The sequence below is a fragment of the Lineus longissimus genome, chromosome 6, assembly GCF_910592395.1.
Source record: "Lineus longissimus chromosome 6, tnLinLong1.2, whole genome shotgun sequence".
NCBI lineage: Eukaryota > Metazoa > Nemertea > Pilidiophora > Heteronemertea > Lineidae > Lineus > Lineus longissimus.
In genome coordinates, this window is record NC_088313.1 from 9218610 (window position 1) to 9232485 (window position 13876).

General features: G+C 43.0%; 2 protein-coding genes and 1 long non-coding RNA gene across 4 annotated transcripts; all 3 read left to right on the forward strand.

Moving 5' to 3' along the window:
* The first annotated feature begins 512 nt into the window (after positions 1-512).
* LOC135489950 (uncharacterized) lies at positions 513-1898 on the forward strand. The gene has a single exon (XM_064775587.1). The coding sequence runs from the start codon at positions 513-515 to the stop codon at positions 1896-1898; it is 1386 nt and encodes a 461-aa protein (XP_064631657.1).
* Positions 1899-2443: 545 nt separating this feature from the next.
* Positions 2444-5791, forward strand: LOC135489951 (uncharacterized). The gene has a single exon (XM_064775588.1). It carries the CDS (start codon positions 2444-2446, stop codon positions 5789-5791), a length of 3348 nt encoding a protein of 1115 aa, XP_064631658.1.
* A 6219-nt stretch (positions 5792-12010) lies between these two features.
* Positions 12011-13669, forward strand: LOC135489686 (uncharacterized). Of its 2 annotated transcripts, XR_010447195.1 has the most exons (3): positions 12011-12220; positions 12521-12586; positions 12992-13669. It is a non-coding gene; the product is annotated as an uncharacterized LOC135489686 (long non-coding RNA). The 2 variants fall into 2 exon arrangements; XR_010447194.1 differs by having other exon boundaries at positions 12521-13669.
* The last annotated feature ends 207 nt before the right edge of the window (positions 13670-13876 follow it).

Consider the following 13876-nt stretch of genomic DNA (forward strand, 5'->3'; position numbering starts at 1 on the left):
GAATATGCTGGTGGTGACGCTTTCTGATGAGAAGTTGGTCGTGACTGATGCAGTATCCTTGGACTTGTCCACAGCATCGTTCAATCATTGCTCTCTGAGCTGCCTTGATTCTGTACTTACCCAAATACTAAGACCAAACTGTCAGGAATTACGCATTCCTGAACCAAGTCATTTCCTGAATCAAGTTATTAGTTCGACAAGTCGCTGCAGCTGCATGGAGCCAGGAAGTCTGAGGAAATCCTTGCGGATTAAGCTAAGCTTAATCGTCTAAGCACCTTCTTTCATCTCTTAACATCTGTTAATTTGTAATCTTGTTTACTTAGTCAATAGTTTGTAGAAATAAAGTCAGTTGTAAAAAAAGATACGATAGAGTCAAGTTCACCATCAATTTGTAGTCAGCAACTCCCCAGTAGAAAACCCGAAGTGCGGAGTTTTCGACATGGTGCCGTGACCAGGATCTGGGAAATTCACCGAGTAAATACACAACGCAATATACTAACGTAAAGGTCAAAATGGATAAAATCGATCAACTCAAGAAAAACAGAGACTTGTTACAGGAAGCCTTGGACACCGGTTTCGAACAGGCAAATGCCGTGATTGAAAAGGAGTCACCAACGAAATTCGAACTGTCAAAAGTTGAAGCATGTTCAACAGGAATCGACGAAACGTTCGTCAAGTTACAAAGTCTAAACGTGGAAATAGCGAAACTAGTTACAAAACAGAAGGAAGATGACCTAACCAAAAAGGAAATCTTACAAACGAAACAGAGGAATATAGACAATCGAACCAAACTAGTGCACGTGAGTAAGTTTGTAGAATTACAGTCCAAGAAAACGGTCGCAAAGCCAGCGACAGTCGACGCGCCAGCCGCGTCAGTACCCAAAACAGCGCAACTGCCAAAGTTGAAATTACCGACATTCGACGGGTCTTACACATCATGGAAATCTTTTTGGGACACGATTGAAGCAGATGTTCTCAGTGCTAACTATGCGGATATCACGAAATACAATTATATCAAGGGACAGTTAACGGGCTCAGCGACAGACGCTGTTGCTGGTCTTCAAGCTTCAGGGGAAAACCTGAAAGTACTGGTAGAAATCTTGAAAGAACGTTTCGGACAACCCCGAAAAATTATTCGATCACATGTGAATAACCTCTTAGAAATGCCAGGGCCTGCAGGACATTATAATGCTCTCCGGGAATTTCACAACCGAGTAATGGGGGACATACGGTCCCTAGAAAACCTCAACGTCGATATCTACAAATGCGCTCCGTTTATTGTACCAATCATCGAAAAGAAGTTACCGAAATTCTTCCGGGAAAAAATGGGAACCTCAGGGCAACAGGATGCTTTTGACTTAAAGCGATTCATGCAGTCTTTCTCGGAACAGCTTGAAAACGTTGGAGAACGCGCAGATGCTCCTCCACAGTCGGATATTAGTCATAGGAAAAGTACGCAGAATCAGAATCGAAACCTGAACGGGAGTAAAGTTTCATTGGATTCGTTTGTAAGTGTGCCCGCAGCCAAACCCAAAATGTGTCAATTCTGCAACTCCGGTCACAGTTGTTTTGAATGCACTCTATCACCAACAAACCGATACAATGCCGTTTTCAACAAACGCCTGTGCATCAACTGTCTTCGAACATCTCGTATCGCCAAGGAATGTAACAACCGCAGCAAATGCCACAGGGGGGGTAAAAAGCACCACACCAGTCTTCACGAATACTTTGAACAGAAATACAGAAATTCAAGTGACACAGGAATGTGTGCCGTAACCCCCAAGTACTCCGATGTACGAAAAATCGATATCAATGATCACGTGGGATTTAAAACAACAAACGTGAACTCCAAAAAACGCGCAACCAATAGGCCGTCCCACAGCAGGAGTGCTGATTGATAGAGGAAGCATGTCCTCTTACATTCGCAAAGATACAGCACAAAAGCTTCAACTCAAACCGGTGCGTTCCCAATCCATAAGTGTTAATGGCTTCGGAGGCCACTCTTCAAAACGGCAATACGACATTGCAAATGTTGAAATTGCAACCACTGACGGTATCAAAATAATTGAAGTTCTCATCACCGATGAAATAGTCAACCCCATCAATCAACGAGAATGGAATACATGTAAGGAGTACCCATACATAGCGAACATTGAAAACAAGTTAGCAAATAACTTTAGTGCCGATGAATTCACCGTGGATATCATGATTGGATGTGATCATGCCTTCCAGTTCCTTGAAAATCGTCTAGTGAAAGGGGACGGGCCGACAGTACAGTATTCAAATTTGGGATGTTTTGTGTCAGGACCACTGTTTCCCGTTAAAATCGAACACTCCGTGATTACATCAGCAGATCGAATCAACACAACCGCAAACGAACATATCATCGAGGACAATGATCCCGAGATACAATCACTTGAGGAATTCATTTAAATCGGACTTCATGCAAAAAATCGAGTTCAAGGATGGGAACTATTCGGTTCCGTTACCATGGAGACCAGACCACGCGGAACTACTCACTAACAGAAGGGAATGCGAAGCCAGGCTACGTCAAGTCATGGCAAGATTACGTAAGTTAAACCTTCTCAACAACTACACCCAAGTAATGCAGGAAAACCTGGACAAGGGTTTCATCTCAGAGGGCAGCCCAGATGACTGTGACACCGGCCACTATTTGCCTCATTTTCCCGTACTCCGTGACAGTGAAACAACCCCCCTGAGAATCGTTTTTGACGCCAGTAGTGGTAGCCCATCGCTCAACTCATGCCTTTATGAAGGACCTAATATGCTTCAAGACCTAACTGAACTGATCATGCTCTTTCGGACCAAACGGATTGGTCTGTCCGCAGATATCGCTCGTGCCTTTTTAGCTGTGCATTTGTTAGAATCGGAGAGGAAGTGGGTTAGATTCCTCTGGTATAAAGACAATGATGTCTCGAAAGAACTGATTCCTTATCACTGTAACACTGTCATATTCGGAAATGTTTCCAGCCCATTCGCCCTCGCTATCACTCTGCACAAGCATCTGTCTAGTTACGATACCCCAGTTGCCAAGGATATGAAAACAAAATTCTACGTTGACAATCTGTTAACCGGAGTCGATTCAAATCAGGAAGCATTGGATTACTTCCAGGAGTCTCGTGAGATCATGAACCACGCGTCTTTCAATTTGCGCCAATGGAGTTCAAACTCGGAAACACTCGATGAAAGAATCAGATCGGAAGGAGTACAAACAAAATCTGACATTGTAGGGGTACTTGGACTGAAATGGGATACCAAATCTGATCAGATTTCAGTCGCGAAAAAGGATCTCAAATCATCAGGAGAACTTTCAAAACGTAAAGTAACATCTCAGACCGCATCAATCTTCGACCCGCTCGGAATTGTAGCACCGCTGACAGTCCCTGCTAAGTCTTACGTGAACAACCTGTGGAGAGGCCAAAAAACCTGGGATGAACACTTATCAATCACCGAACGGCAAGAATGGGAAACAATCAAACAGGAGTCCCTCTCTCTCACGCACATGCTATCTATACCCCGTTGGCTAGGGGGTGACACCAGCAAACCGTTACAAATCGTAGTATTCTGTGATGCATGTCCCACCACCGCCATTGGTTGTGTCGCTTACGCTAAACAGAACAATAAAGTCGCCCTCATCGGCTCTAAGAACAAAGTCATCTCAGAGAAAAATGTCAATTTCACAGTCCCTAAGCTTGAACTGATGGCCATGGTCTTGGGGGTAAATTATGCAGAGACCTTGCGAAATACCTACATCACGCAGTATCAGACAATCGAAGTGGTATACAGCACTGATTCAGAGATAGCGCTTTATTGGCTCAGATCCAATAAAAAACTCAAGCAGTTTGTTCACAACCGCGTGCAAACAATACGTCAGAAGTCAGACTTGACTTCTTGGTACCATGTGTCAACCAAACAAAACGCTGCAGACATCTTATCACGTGGTGCGACACATCAGGAATTGAAGGACTCTTCATGGCTGCAGGGACCAAAATGGCTCAAGGATGATAAAACCACGTGGCCTTTAACCGCACTTTCCGACCTAACCTTTAACAGTTCCGTCTCTCTGACAGCCGCGTTTGAAATGCAAAATGACTTCGTTGTTACAAGCATGGTCGCAATAACACCTGTCGCAAGTATCAGCGACGTTATAGCACAGGACAAGTTCAGTTCATGGAATAGACTTCTGAGAATTACCGCCTTAGTATCACGCGCTTTCAAACCCGGACTCAAAAACAGGAATAAACTGTCTGCACAAGATATCGCTAACGCGGAAGAAAAATGGATTACAAATCTTCAAAACGAACACTATAAGCACGTTACGGATTACTTGAAGTTAGAACAAAGTGGAAGGCATAAGCTGCCTTCTCGACCCACAATCATCAGTCAATTAGGGCTCGTTCTTGACAAAAAAGGAACAATTCGTTGCGGCGGGAGGCTTACTAATTCAGACGTCAGCTCAGACAGGAAGTACCCAATTCTCCTGCCAAATCAATCCTACATAACAACGTTAATCGTCCGGAACGCCCACCACAACGTGGTACACTACGGCTTAGGGTCCACCATGGCTTATCTTCGGGAGAAGTATTGGGTCACATCAATGCGCTCAACCGTTAAGAAAATCATCGGACATTGTGTAATCTGTAAGAAAGTGTCTGGGCGTCCATATCTGACTCCCATCGCACCACCACTGCCAGACTTTCGGATTAACGACTTGTCAGCTTTCAAGTCCACTGCTGTAGATTTTACATCACACCTCTACGTACGAATTAAGGACTCGATACAAAAAGTGTACGTTTGTCTCTTTACGTGTTGCACCACGCGAGGCATACATCTTGAAATCACGCCGGACTTAACTGTTGAATCATTTTTAAGAGCTTTCAGACGTTTCACTTCAACACATTCAGTGCCTAGCCTCATTTACTGTGACAATGCCAAAACGTTTACAAGCGCCGACACCGAGCTGAAACGGCTGTACAACATTGTGGGAACAGAACAATTCCAAAACCACCTGTCTAAGAAAGGAATAACATTCAAATATGCACCCGTACAAGCCAGCTGGTTCGCTGGCGTTCATGAGAGACTGATTGGTGTGACGAAACTTGCACTTAAGAAAACCTTGCGCAAATCACTCGTTCCAATTGATGAGTTTCAAACTCTCATCAAAGAAATTCAAGCAACGGTAAACAACAGACCACTCACATATTTGTCATCAGATCCAAATGAACTCAAAGCGATAACACCGAATAATCTGATATACGGACATGATATGTTTTTGTTGCCACACGAAGGAGAAGATAACTTGGATGTAACATACGCCGGCAGAGATAAACTTGAGAAATTGGCGTACAAACGCGCAGAACGACTACAAACATTCAAGAAACGTTTCTATGATGAGTATCTCGCTAGGCTACGGGAACAACACCAGTACGAACTTAGCAAACAACATGCCAAAGCTGACATCATTAAAATTGATGACGTCATTCTTGTACACGACAAGGATGCCAAGAGGAGACACTGGAAACTTGGGATCATAAAAGAACTCAACAGAGGCCAAGATGGGCTGACCCGATCTGCGCTTGTCAAAACTGCCACAGGGCAATCTAACCGAGCAATCGGAAAATTGTATCCGCTTGAGTTAACCGTTGACGAGAGCATCGAACGGTCTGCGCAAATCAAATCTGTTCAAAAAACAAAATCTCGACCAAAACGGTCAACCACTGACATTACGAGGCTCAAAATCAGAGAGCACTTGGATTACTACGGACAGTAGATATTGTAGCGTACGTGACATTCCGTTTTAATATTCACTTCGTCAAAGCTATACACTTGGGCAATGTATAGTAATGTGGATGCTCCCCTCCGTCGGGGTTACGACGCCTGTCGTCCATGAGAAACTGAAGAGACAATCAACATAATCGAATTGACATTTGAATTTCATCTATATTGAAATACTAGAACATTATCATGGAATATTAGTTAGTTGTAACATGTTTGACACCATCGTGCTATAGATATTCATCTTTTGATCATCACCATCTCGACATTTAGTTTAGAAACTTTAGAATCTTAATACGGATTAATCTCTTTAACGTACTTTGCATGTATTGAAGCTTATCTACCATCTCATGTTTACTTCAAGTATTTTGTGTAGTTAGCGGTTTCGAACACCGTTTAGTATCAGTCAGTCTGGATTGCAGACCACCGAGGATGATTAGCCAATCACTGTTTAACTATTCAGGGATTAAAATAATCATATGATTAAAGGATTAACTATGTGCTTGCGGGCGGGGGGAATGTCAGGAATTACGCATTCCTGAACCAAGTCATTTCCTGAATCAAGTTATTAGTTCGACAAGTCGCTGCAGCTGCATGGAGCCAGGAAGTCTGAGGAAATCCTTGCGGATTAAGCTAAGCTTAATCGTCTAAGCACCTTCTTTCATCTCTTAACATCTGTTAATTTGTAATCTTGTTTACTTAGTCAATAGTTTGTAGAAATAAAGTCAGTTGTAAAAAAGATACGATAGAGTCAAGTTCACCATCAATTTGTAGTCAGCAACTCCCCAGTAGAAAACCCGAAGTGCGGAGTTTTCGACACAAACGCCTGTTGACTGTCCTTTAAGAGAGACTGGCGCCATGCCTAGAGATATGACTGACCCCTATTGGCAAATTTGTATGACTTTATCTTGCCTACCTAGCTGCTGCCTATAGTCTCCCTTTAACTGCGGAACACTTCAAAGTCGATAAAATGCCATGTTCCACCTTTTAATGTGTTCAGACCGCCATTTTCAAAATAATCAAGTCAGGACACTGCCTTCTAGTCTCATAATAAATTTTGCTTTCCTCAATAATAACATTTCTTCTTCTTCAATGCTTTCATCATTCCAAACTTCTCCTCCTCTGACTTTTACAGGGGTACAGTCATGGCAATCAAAACCCAAATACTGAGACCAAATGCCTGTTGACTGTGCTTTAAGAGAGACTGGCGCCATGCCTAGTCTCTCTTAAAGCACAGTCAACAGACACCAACCCCCTCAGACTCAGAAACCACAAACGCCCAACCCTTCCTGCTACCTTAATACTTCTGGACGCAAGGGTCCAACGCGCCGCGTAGCCGCAAAAAAGCGAAGCTGGCGAAACATTTATAACGGGTCACCGTCACTTATTATTGGACTTATAGCGCATTTACGGGGTTGCAACTATTTTGCTTTATAGTGTCACCAGGAAAGAAAAGCATGCGACCTAACGCCGATCTATTTGTATAAAGTGATAATTGGAAGGTATATAGTAGGAAATATCAATAAAATAATCATTCCATGTCGTCTTTTGAGGGCATTTTTGATTGTAAAAAATATATGTGTACGTCACCGTAGTCTCGGCAATGATAATTTTATCAGAGCAGTCTCGCGCAAGTAGAAGTTCTTTACCTATTAGTTCTTCACTTATTAGTCTCAACGTCTGGCGCAAAGCCAGACGTTTTCCATTACGATTTCACTACGATGTTTGACAAGAATTAGCAGTGCGCGAGATATGCTAATGAGCAGACTTCCCTCGCTTGAGTTTCTGAAGAATGTTCCATATCGCGCTAAGCTCATCACTACTGATTATGACAGGCGTGCAACGGTAGGTATCTGCTCCCCAACTTCCACCCCAATACGGTACAATAAGTTACCATTTGATGGGAATGGGACAATGCCCTCACTGTGTATGGAGTCATAGGGATAAGAAGACATTATTCATTAGTGTTGGTACAAGTGATTTTGCCCAAAAAGCATGCGCATTCAAAAAACAAAATATGCAAGGTATCACGTACATGACCATGACGACGTGCAGAAAGTGCACTGGCCAGTGCATACCCTATGGCTATGTACTAGTAAACATGGTAAACAAACATGAACAACATCATTATTCATCGGCAGTTCATTTTACTCCGAGCTTTTCCTGAAACATATAGGCATGATGATTAGGCCTACCATGTACCATGTCCATGACCAATAACAGCACCAGATCATGTGGATGTCAACAAGTTCACATGAACCGTATAATCCCGCATGGCGCATGGGGCATGCGTCTAAACCAAAGCCCCAAAATCACTTGTTTTGGTCTATTTCAGTTTCACTTGTGTTTCCCTCCGTCTCCCAGTCCATAATACATTTACAGTTTACAATCCCCGATCATGGCCCAACAAAAGGTCATCGGTTGACTAAAGGAACACAACTGTTCAATGGATTTATAGTTGAATGCGATCAAACTACGTCTTTTCAATCGTGGATTGTAAATTTAACCCCATGGGCCTAGGGAGGGCCATATAACAATACTTTCGACACAGTTATTATCTCCGCTGCCTCCACCATGTTACACACAGTGCTCACTGCTGATTCTAAAATGCGCCACCTAGTCAAAACAGGACATATGTTCTTCTAGGAATAGATCTCTTTCCAATATTTCGTCATTCCACTATCGTCATCACCTCATCATACTTTCATTGACATTACAGGCACACATCCACAGAGCACTCTTCAAATCATCTACACAGTGATTATCCAACTAGGATTATAAAGGTAATTTCTTAGCCCCGCACAGTGGGTTTCAGTCTTGATAAAGGCAAGATAAAGTTAGACGAAGTAGCCGATAGGGGTCTCTCACCCCTCAAAGTCCGTCACAACTATTCAAGCTTGTACAAGGAATACATGCAGCGCTGACTCTAACAAGACCCAATGGGAATGTCGCACAGTCATCTGTCAAAAACAAGACCTATGTTGCAGTATGATCTCTTGCCAATATTTAATAATTGCACTATCGTCATCACCTCATCATACTTCATTGACATTACAGGCACACATTGACATTGACCACTGTTCCAGTCAACGACACAGTCGCTATCCAAGTAGCGTTATAGAGGTAATTATCATTATCATACCTCATTAGCATGTGAACCAATCACGTCGCGTCCTTTGCGATCACGGCAAAGCCTCATGGAATAATGTCTTTCACCGTTGAATAACTTTTCATATTCCATGCCTACAACTTCAATTTCTTCATATTCCATGGCTAGAAGTTCAATACTAATATAATATCCAAGATAAAGTTACAAGAAGGGGTCTCTCACCTCTCACTGTATGTCCACACTATTCACGCTTGTACGAGGAATACATTCAATGCTGAATCTAACAACAGCCAGTGCCCTTACTCTGTATATTAGTCACTGGAAGATGGCCCATTTCACTCCTTGCTTCTACTTCACCTATAGTCTCATTGCAAACGCCTCAGTTCTATGATATCACATTCACTTTCAGCTGTCATGCAACGCAACAACTGTGCTATCTGCCATCGCACATCAACGAAGAAGTGCAGCCGCCCACATTCCACCTCACGTCTGTCCGACCAGCTGCAATCCTCGAGGACGCCCCACTGTACCACGATTTCACTACGATGTTTGACAAGAAGGAGCAGTGCGCGAGATAGGCTAATGAGCAGACTTCCCTCGCTTGAGTTTCGGAAGAATGTTCCATATCGCGCTAAGCTGACCACTGCTGACCATGACAGGCGTGCATTGGACTGGTACAGGTTGGAACTAAACATTGAATATGCTGGTGGTGACGCTTTCTGATGAGAAGTTGGTCGTGACTGATGCAGTATCCTTGGACTTGTCCACAGCATCGTTCAATCATTGCTCTCTGAGCTGCCTTGATTCTGTACTTACCCAAATACTAAGACCAAATGCCTGTTGACTGTGCTTCAAGAGAGACTGGCGCCATGCCTAGAGATATGACTGACCCCTATTGGCAAATTTGTATGACTTTATCTTGCCTACCTAGCTGCTGCCTATAGTCTCCCTTTAACTGCGGAACACTTCAAAGTCGATAAAATGCCATGTTCCACCTTTTAATGTGTTCAGACCGCCATTTTCAAAATAATCAAGTCAGGACACTGCCTTCTTGTCTCATAATAAATTTTGCTTTCCTCAATAATAACATTTCTTCTTCTTTAATGCTTTCATCATTCCAAACTTCTCCTCCTCTGACTTTTACAGGGGTACAGTCATGGCAATCAAAACCCAAATACTGAGACCAAATGCCTGTTGACTGTGCTTTAAGAGAGACTGGCGCCATGCCTAGTCTCTCTTAAAGCACAGTCAACAGACACCAACCCCCTCAGACTCAGAAACCACAAACACCCAACCCTTCCTGCTACCTTAATACTTCTGGACGCTAGGGCCCAACGCGCCGCGTAGCGGCAAAAAAGCGAAGCTGGCGAAACATTTATAATGGGTCACCGTCACTTATTATTGGACTTATAGCGCATTTACGGGGTTGCAACTATTTTGCTTTATAGTGTCACCAGGAAAGAAAAGCATGCGACCTAACGCCGATCTATTTGTATAAAGTGATAATTGGAAGGTATATAGTAGGAAATATCAATAAAATAATCATTCCATGTCGTCTTTTGAGGGCATTTTTGATTGTAAAAAATATATGTGTACGTCATCGTAGTCTCTGCAATGATAATTTTATCAGAGCAGTCTCGCGCAAGTAGAAGTTCTTTACCTATTAGTTCTTCACTTATTAGTCTCAACGTCTGGCGCAAAGCCAGACGTTTTCCATTACGATTTCACTACGATGTTTCACAAGAAGGAGCAGTGCGCGAGATATGCTAATGAGCAGACTTCCCTCGCTTGAGTTTCTGAAGAATGTTCCATATCGCGCTAAGCTCATCACTGCTGATTATGACAGGCGTGCAACGGTAGGTATCTGCTCCCCAACTTCCACCCTAATACCGCCCATACGGTACAATAAGTTACCATTTGATGGGAATGGGACAATGCCCTCACTGTGTATGGAGTCATAGGGATAAGAAGACATTATTCATTAGTGTTGGTACAAGTGATTTTGCCTAAAAAGCATGCGCATTCAAAAAACAAAATATGCAATGTATCACGTACATGACCATGACGACGTGCAGAAAGTGCACTGGCCAGTGCATACCCTATGGCTATGTGCTAGTAAACATGGTAAACATGAACAACGTCATTATTCATCGGCTGTTCATTTTACTCCGAGCTTTTTCTGAAACATATAGCCATGATGATTAGGCCTACCATGTACCATGACCAATAACAGCACTAGATCATGTAGATGTCAACAAGTTCACATGAACCGTTTAGCCCGCATGGCGCATGTGGCGCATGCGTCTCAACCAAAGCCCCAAAATCACTTGTTTTGGTCTATTTCACTTGTGTTTACAACTGTTCAATGGATTTATAGTTGAATGCGATCAAACTACGTCTTTTCAATCGTGGATTAAGGAATTAATACCCAGCTGGCGGTCATTGGTTGTATAATCAAGACCGCTCGGGTAGACCGAAAGTGCATTCCAAAACCCGAGGCGCTTCGCCGAGGGTTTTGGTAGTAATTTGAGGTCTACCCGAGCGGTCTTGATTATACAACCAATGACCGACAGCGAGGTATTAATTTCTATTCTAAAAGGTTTCAAAATTAAACAAATTAAATACGATTTGAAAGGTATATATGTTCCGTTTTCGTCAAAGAATGATCCAACCTGGTGTCCGGAACTCCGCCATATTGTTGCTTGTGAAGATGACGTCACGCAGCAAGGGAATTCCCAGTCTGCTAGCTCGATTTCTACCATTTCCTCGTCTTTGACCTCTTCTGAATCCTGACTGACGACCTCGAAAGAGTCCTCGGGTATCCTCCCTACTTCACAAATCCCAATATATCGGGGAATACTTCAAAATCTCGTGTTCTTGACATTGTTTTGTGGGGCTGAGTCGTTGCTTCTTGGTGAAAAATAATTCGTCTGCTAAAATTCAGAATTTTATACCTACCCAGGCGGTCATTGGTTACGATACCAAGACCGCTCCGATCAAAACGAGGCGTAATGTATTTTGTATTAGAAACAATGATATACTGTGACTAAGGCCTTTTAGAATTGTAAATTTAACCCCATGGGCCTAGGGAAGGCCCTATAACAATACTTTCGACACCGTGCTCACTGCTGATTCTAAAATGCACCACCTAGTCAAAACAGGACATATGTTCTTCTAGGAATAGATCTCTTTCCAATATTTCGTCATTCCACTATCGTCATCACCTCATGATACTTTCATTGACATTACAGGCACACATCCACAGAGCACTCTTCAAATCATCTACACAGTGGTTATCCAACTAGGATTATAAAGGTAATTTCTTAGCCCCGCACAGTGGGTTTCACTCTTGATAAAGGGGCACTATTGCTAGCAGCTAGGTAGGCAGGATAAAGTTAGACGAAGTAGCCGATAGGGGTCTCTCACCCCTCAAAGTCCGTCACAACTATTCAAGCTTGTACAAGGAATACATGCAGCGCTGACTCTAACAAGACCCAATGGGAATGTCGCACAGTCATCTGTCAAAAACAAGACCTATGTTGTAGTATGATCTCTTGCCAATATTTAATAATTGCACTATCGTCATCACCTCATCATACTTCATTGACATTACAGGCACACATTGACATCGACCACTGTTGCAATCAACGACACAGTCGCTATCCAAGTAGCATTATAGAGGTAATTATCATTTTCATACCTCATTAGCATGTGAACCAATCGCGTCGCGTCCTTTGCGATCACGGCAAAGCCTCATGGAATAATGTCTTTCACCGTTGAATAATTTTTCATATTCCATGCCAACAACTTCAATTTCTTCATATTCCATGGCTAGAAGTTCAATACTAATATAATATCCAAGATAAAGTTACAAGAAGTAGTCAATAGGGGTCTCTCACCTCTCACTGTATGTCCACACTATTCACGCTTGTACGAGGAATACATTCAATGCTGAATCTAACAACACCCAGTGCCCTTACTCTGTATATTAGTCACTGGAAGATGGCCCATTTCACTCCTTGCTTCTACTTCACCTATAGTCTCATTGCAAACGCCTCAGTTCTATGATATCACATTCACTTTCAGCTGTCATGCAACGCAACAACTGTGCTATCTGCCATCGCACATCAACGAAGAAGTGCAGCCGCCCACATTCCACCTCACGTCTGTCCGACCAGCTGCAATCCTCGAGGACGCCCCACTGTACCACGATTTCACTACGATGTTTCACAAGAAGGAGCAGTGCGCGAGATAGGCTAATGAGCAGACTTCCCTCGCTTGAGTTTCGGAAGAATGTTCCATATCGCGCTAAGCTGACCACTGCTGACCATGACAGGCGTGCATTGGACTGGTACAGGTTGGAACTGAACATTGAATATGCTGGTGGTGACGCTTTCTGATGAGAAGTTGGTCGTGACTGATGCAGTATCCTTGGACTTGTCAACAGCATCGTTCAATCATTGCTCTCCGAGCTGCCTTGATTCTGTACTTACCCAAATACTAAGACCAAATGCCTGTTGACTGTGCTTTAAGAGAGACTGGCGCCATGCCTAGAGATATGACTGACCCCTATTGGCAAATTTGTATGACTTTATCTTGCCTACCTAGCTGCTGCCTATAGTCTCCCTTTAACTGCAGAACACTTCAAAGTCGATAAAATGCCATGTTCCACCTTTTAATGTGTTCAGACCGCCATTTTCAAAATAATCAAATCAGGACACTGCCTTCTAGTCTCATAATAAATTTTGCTTTCCTCAATAATAACATTTCTTCTTCTTCAATGCTTTCATCATTCCAAACTTCTCCTCCTCTGACTTTTACAGGGGTACAGTCATGGCAATCAAAACCCAAATACTGAGACCAAATGCCTGTTGACTGTGCTTTAAGAGAGACTGGCGCCATGCCTAGTCTCTCTTAAAGCACAGTCAACAGACACCAACCCCCTCAGACTCAGAAACCACAAACGCCCAA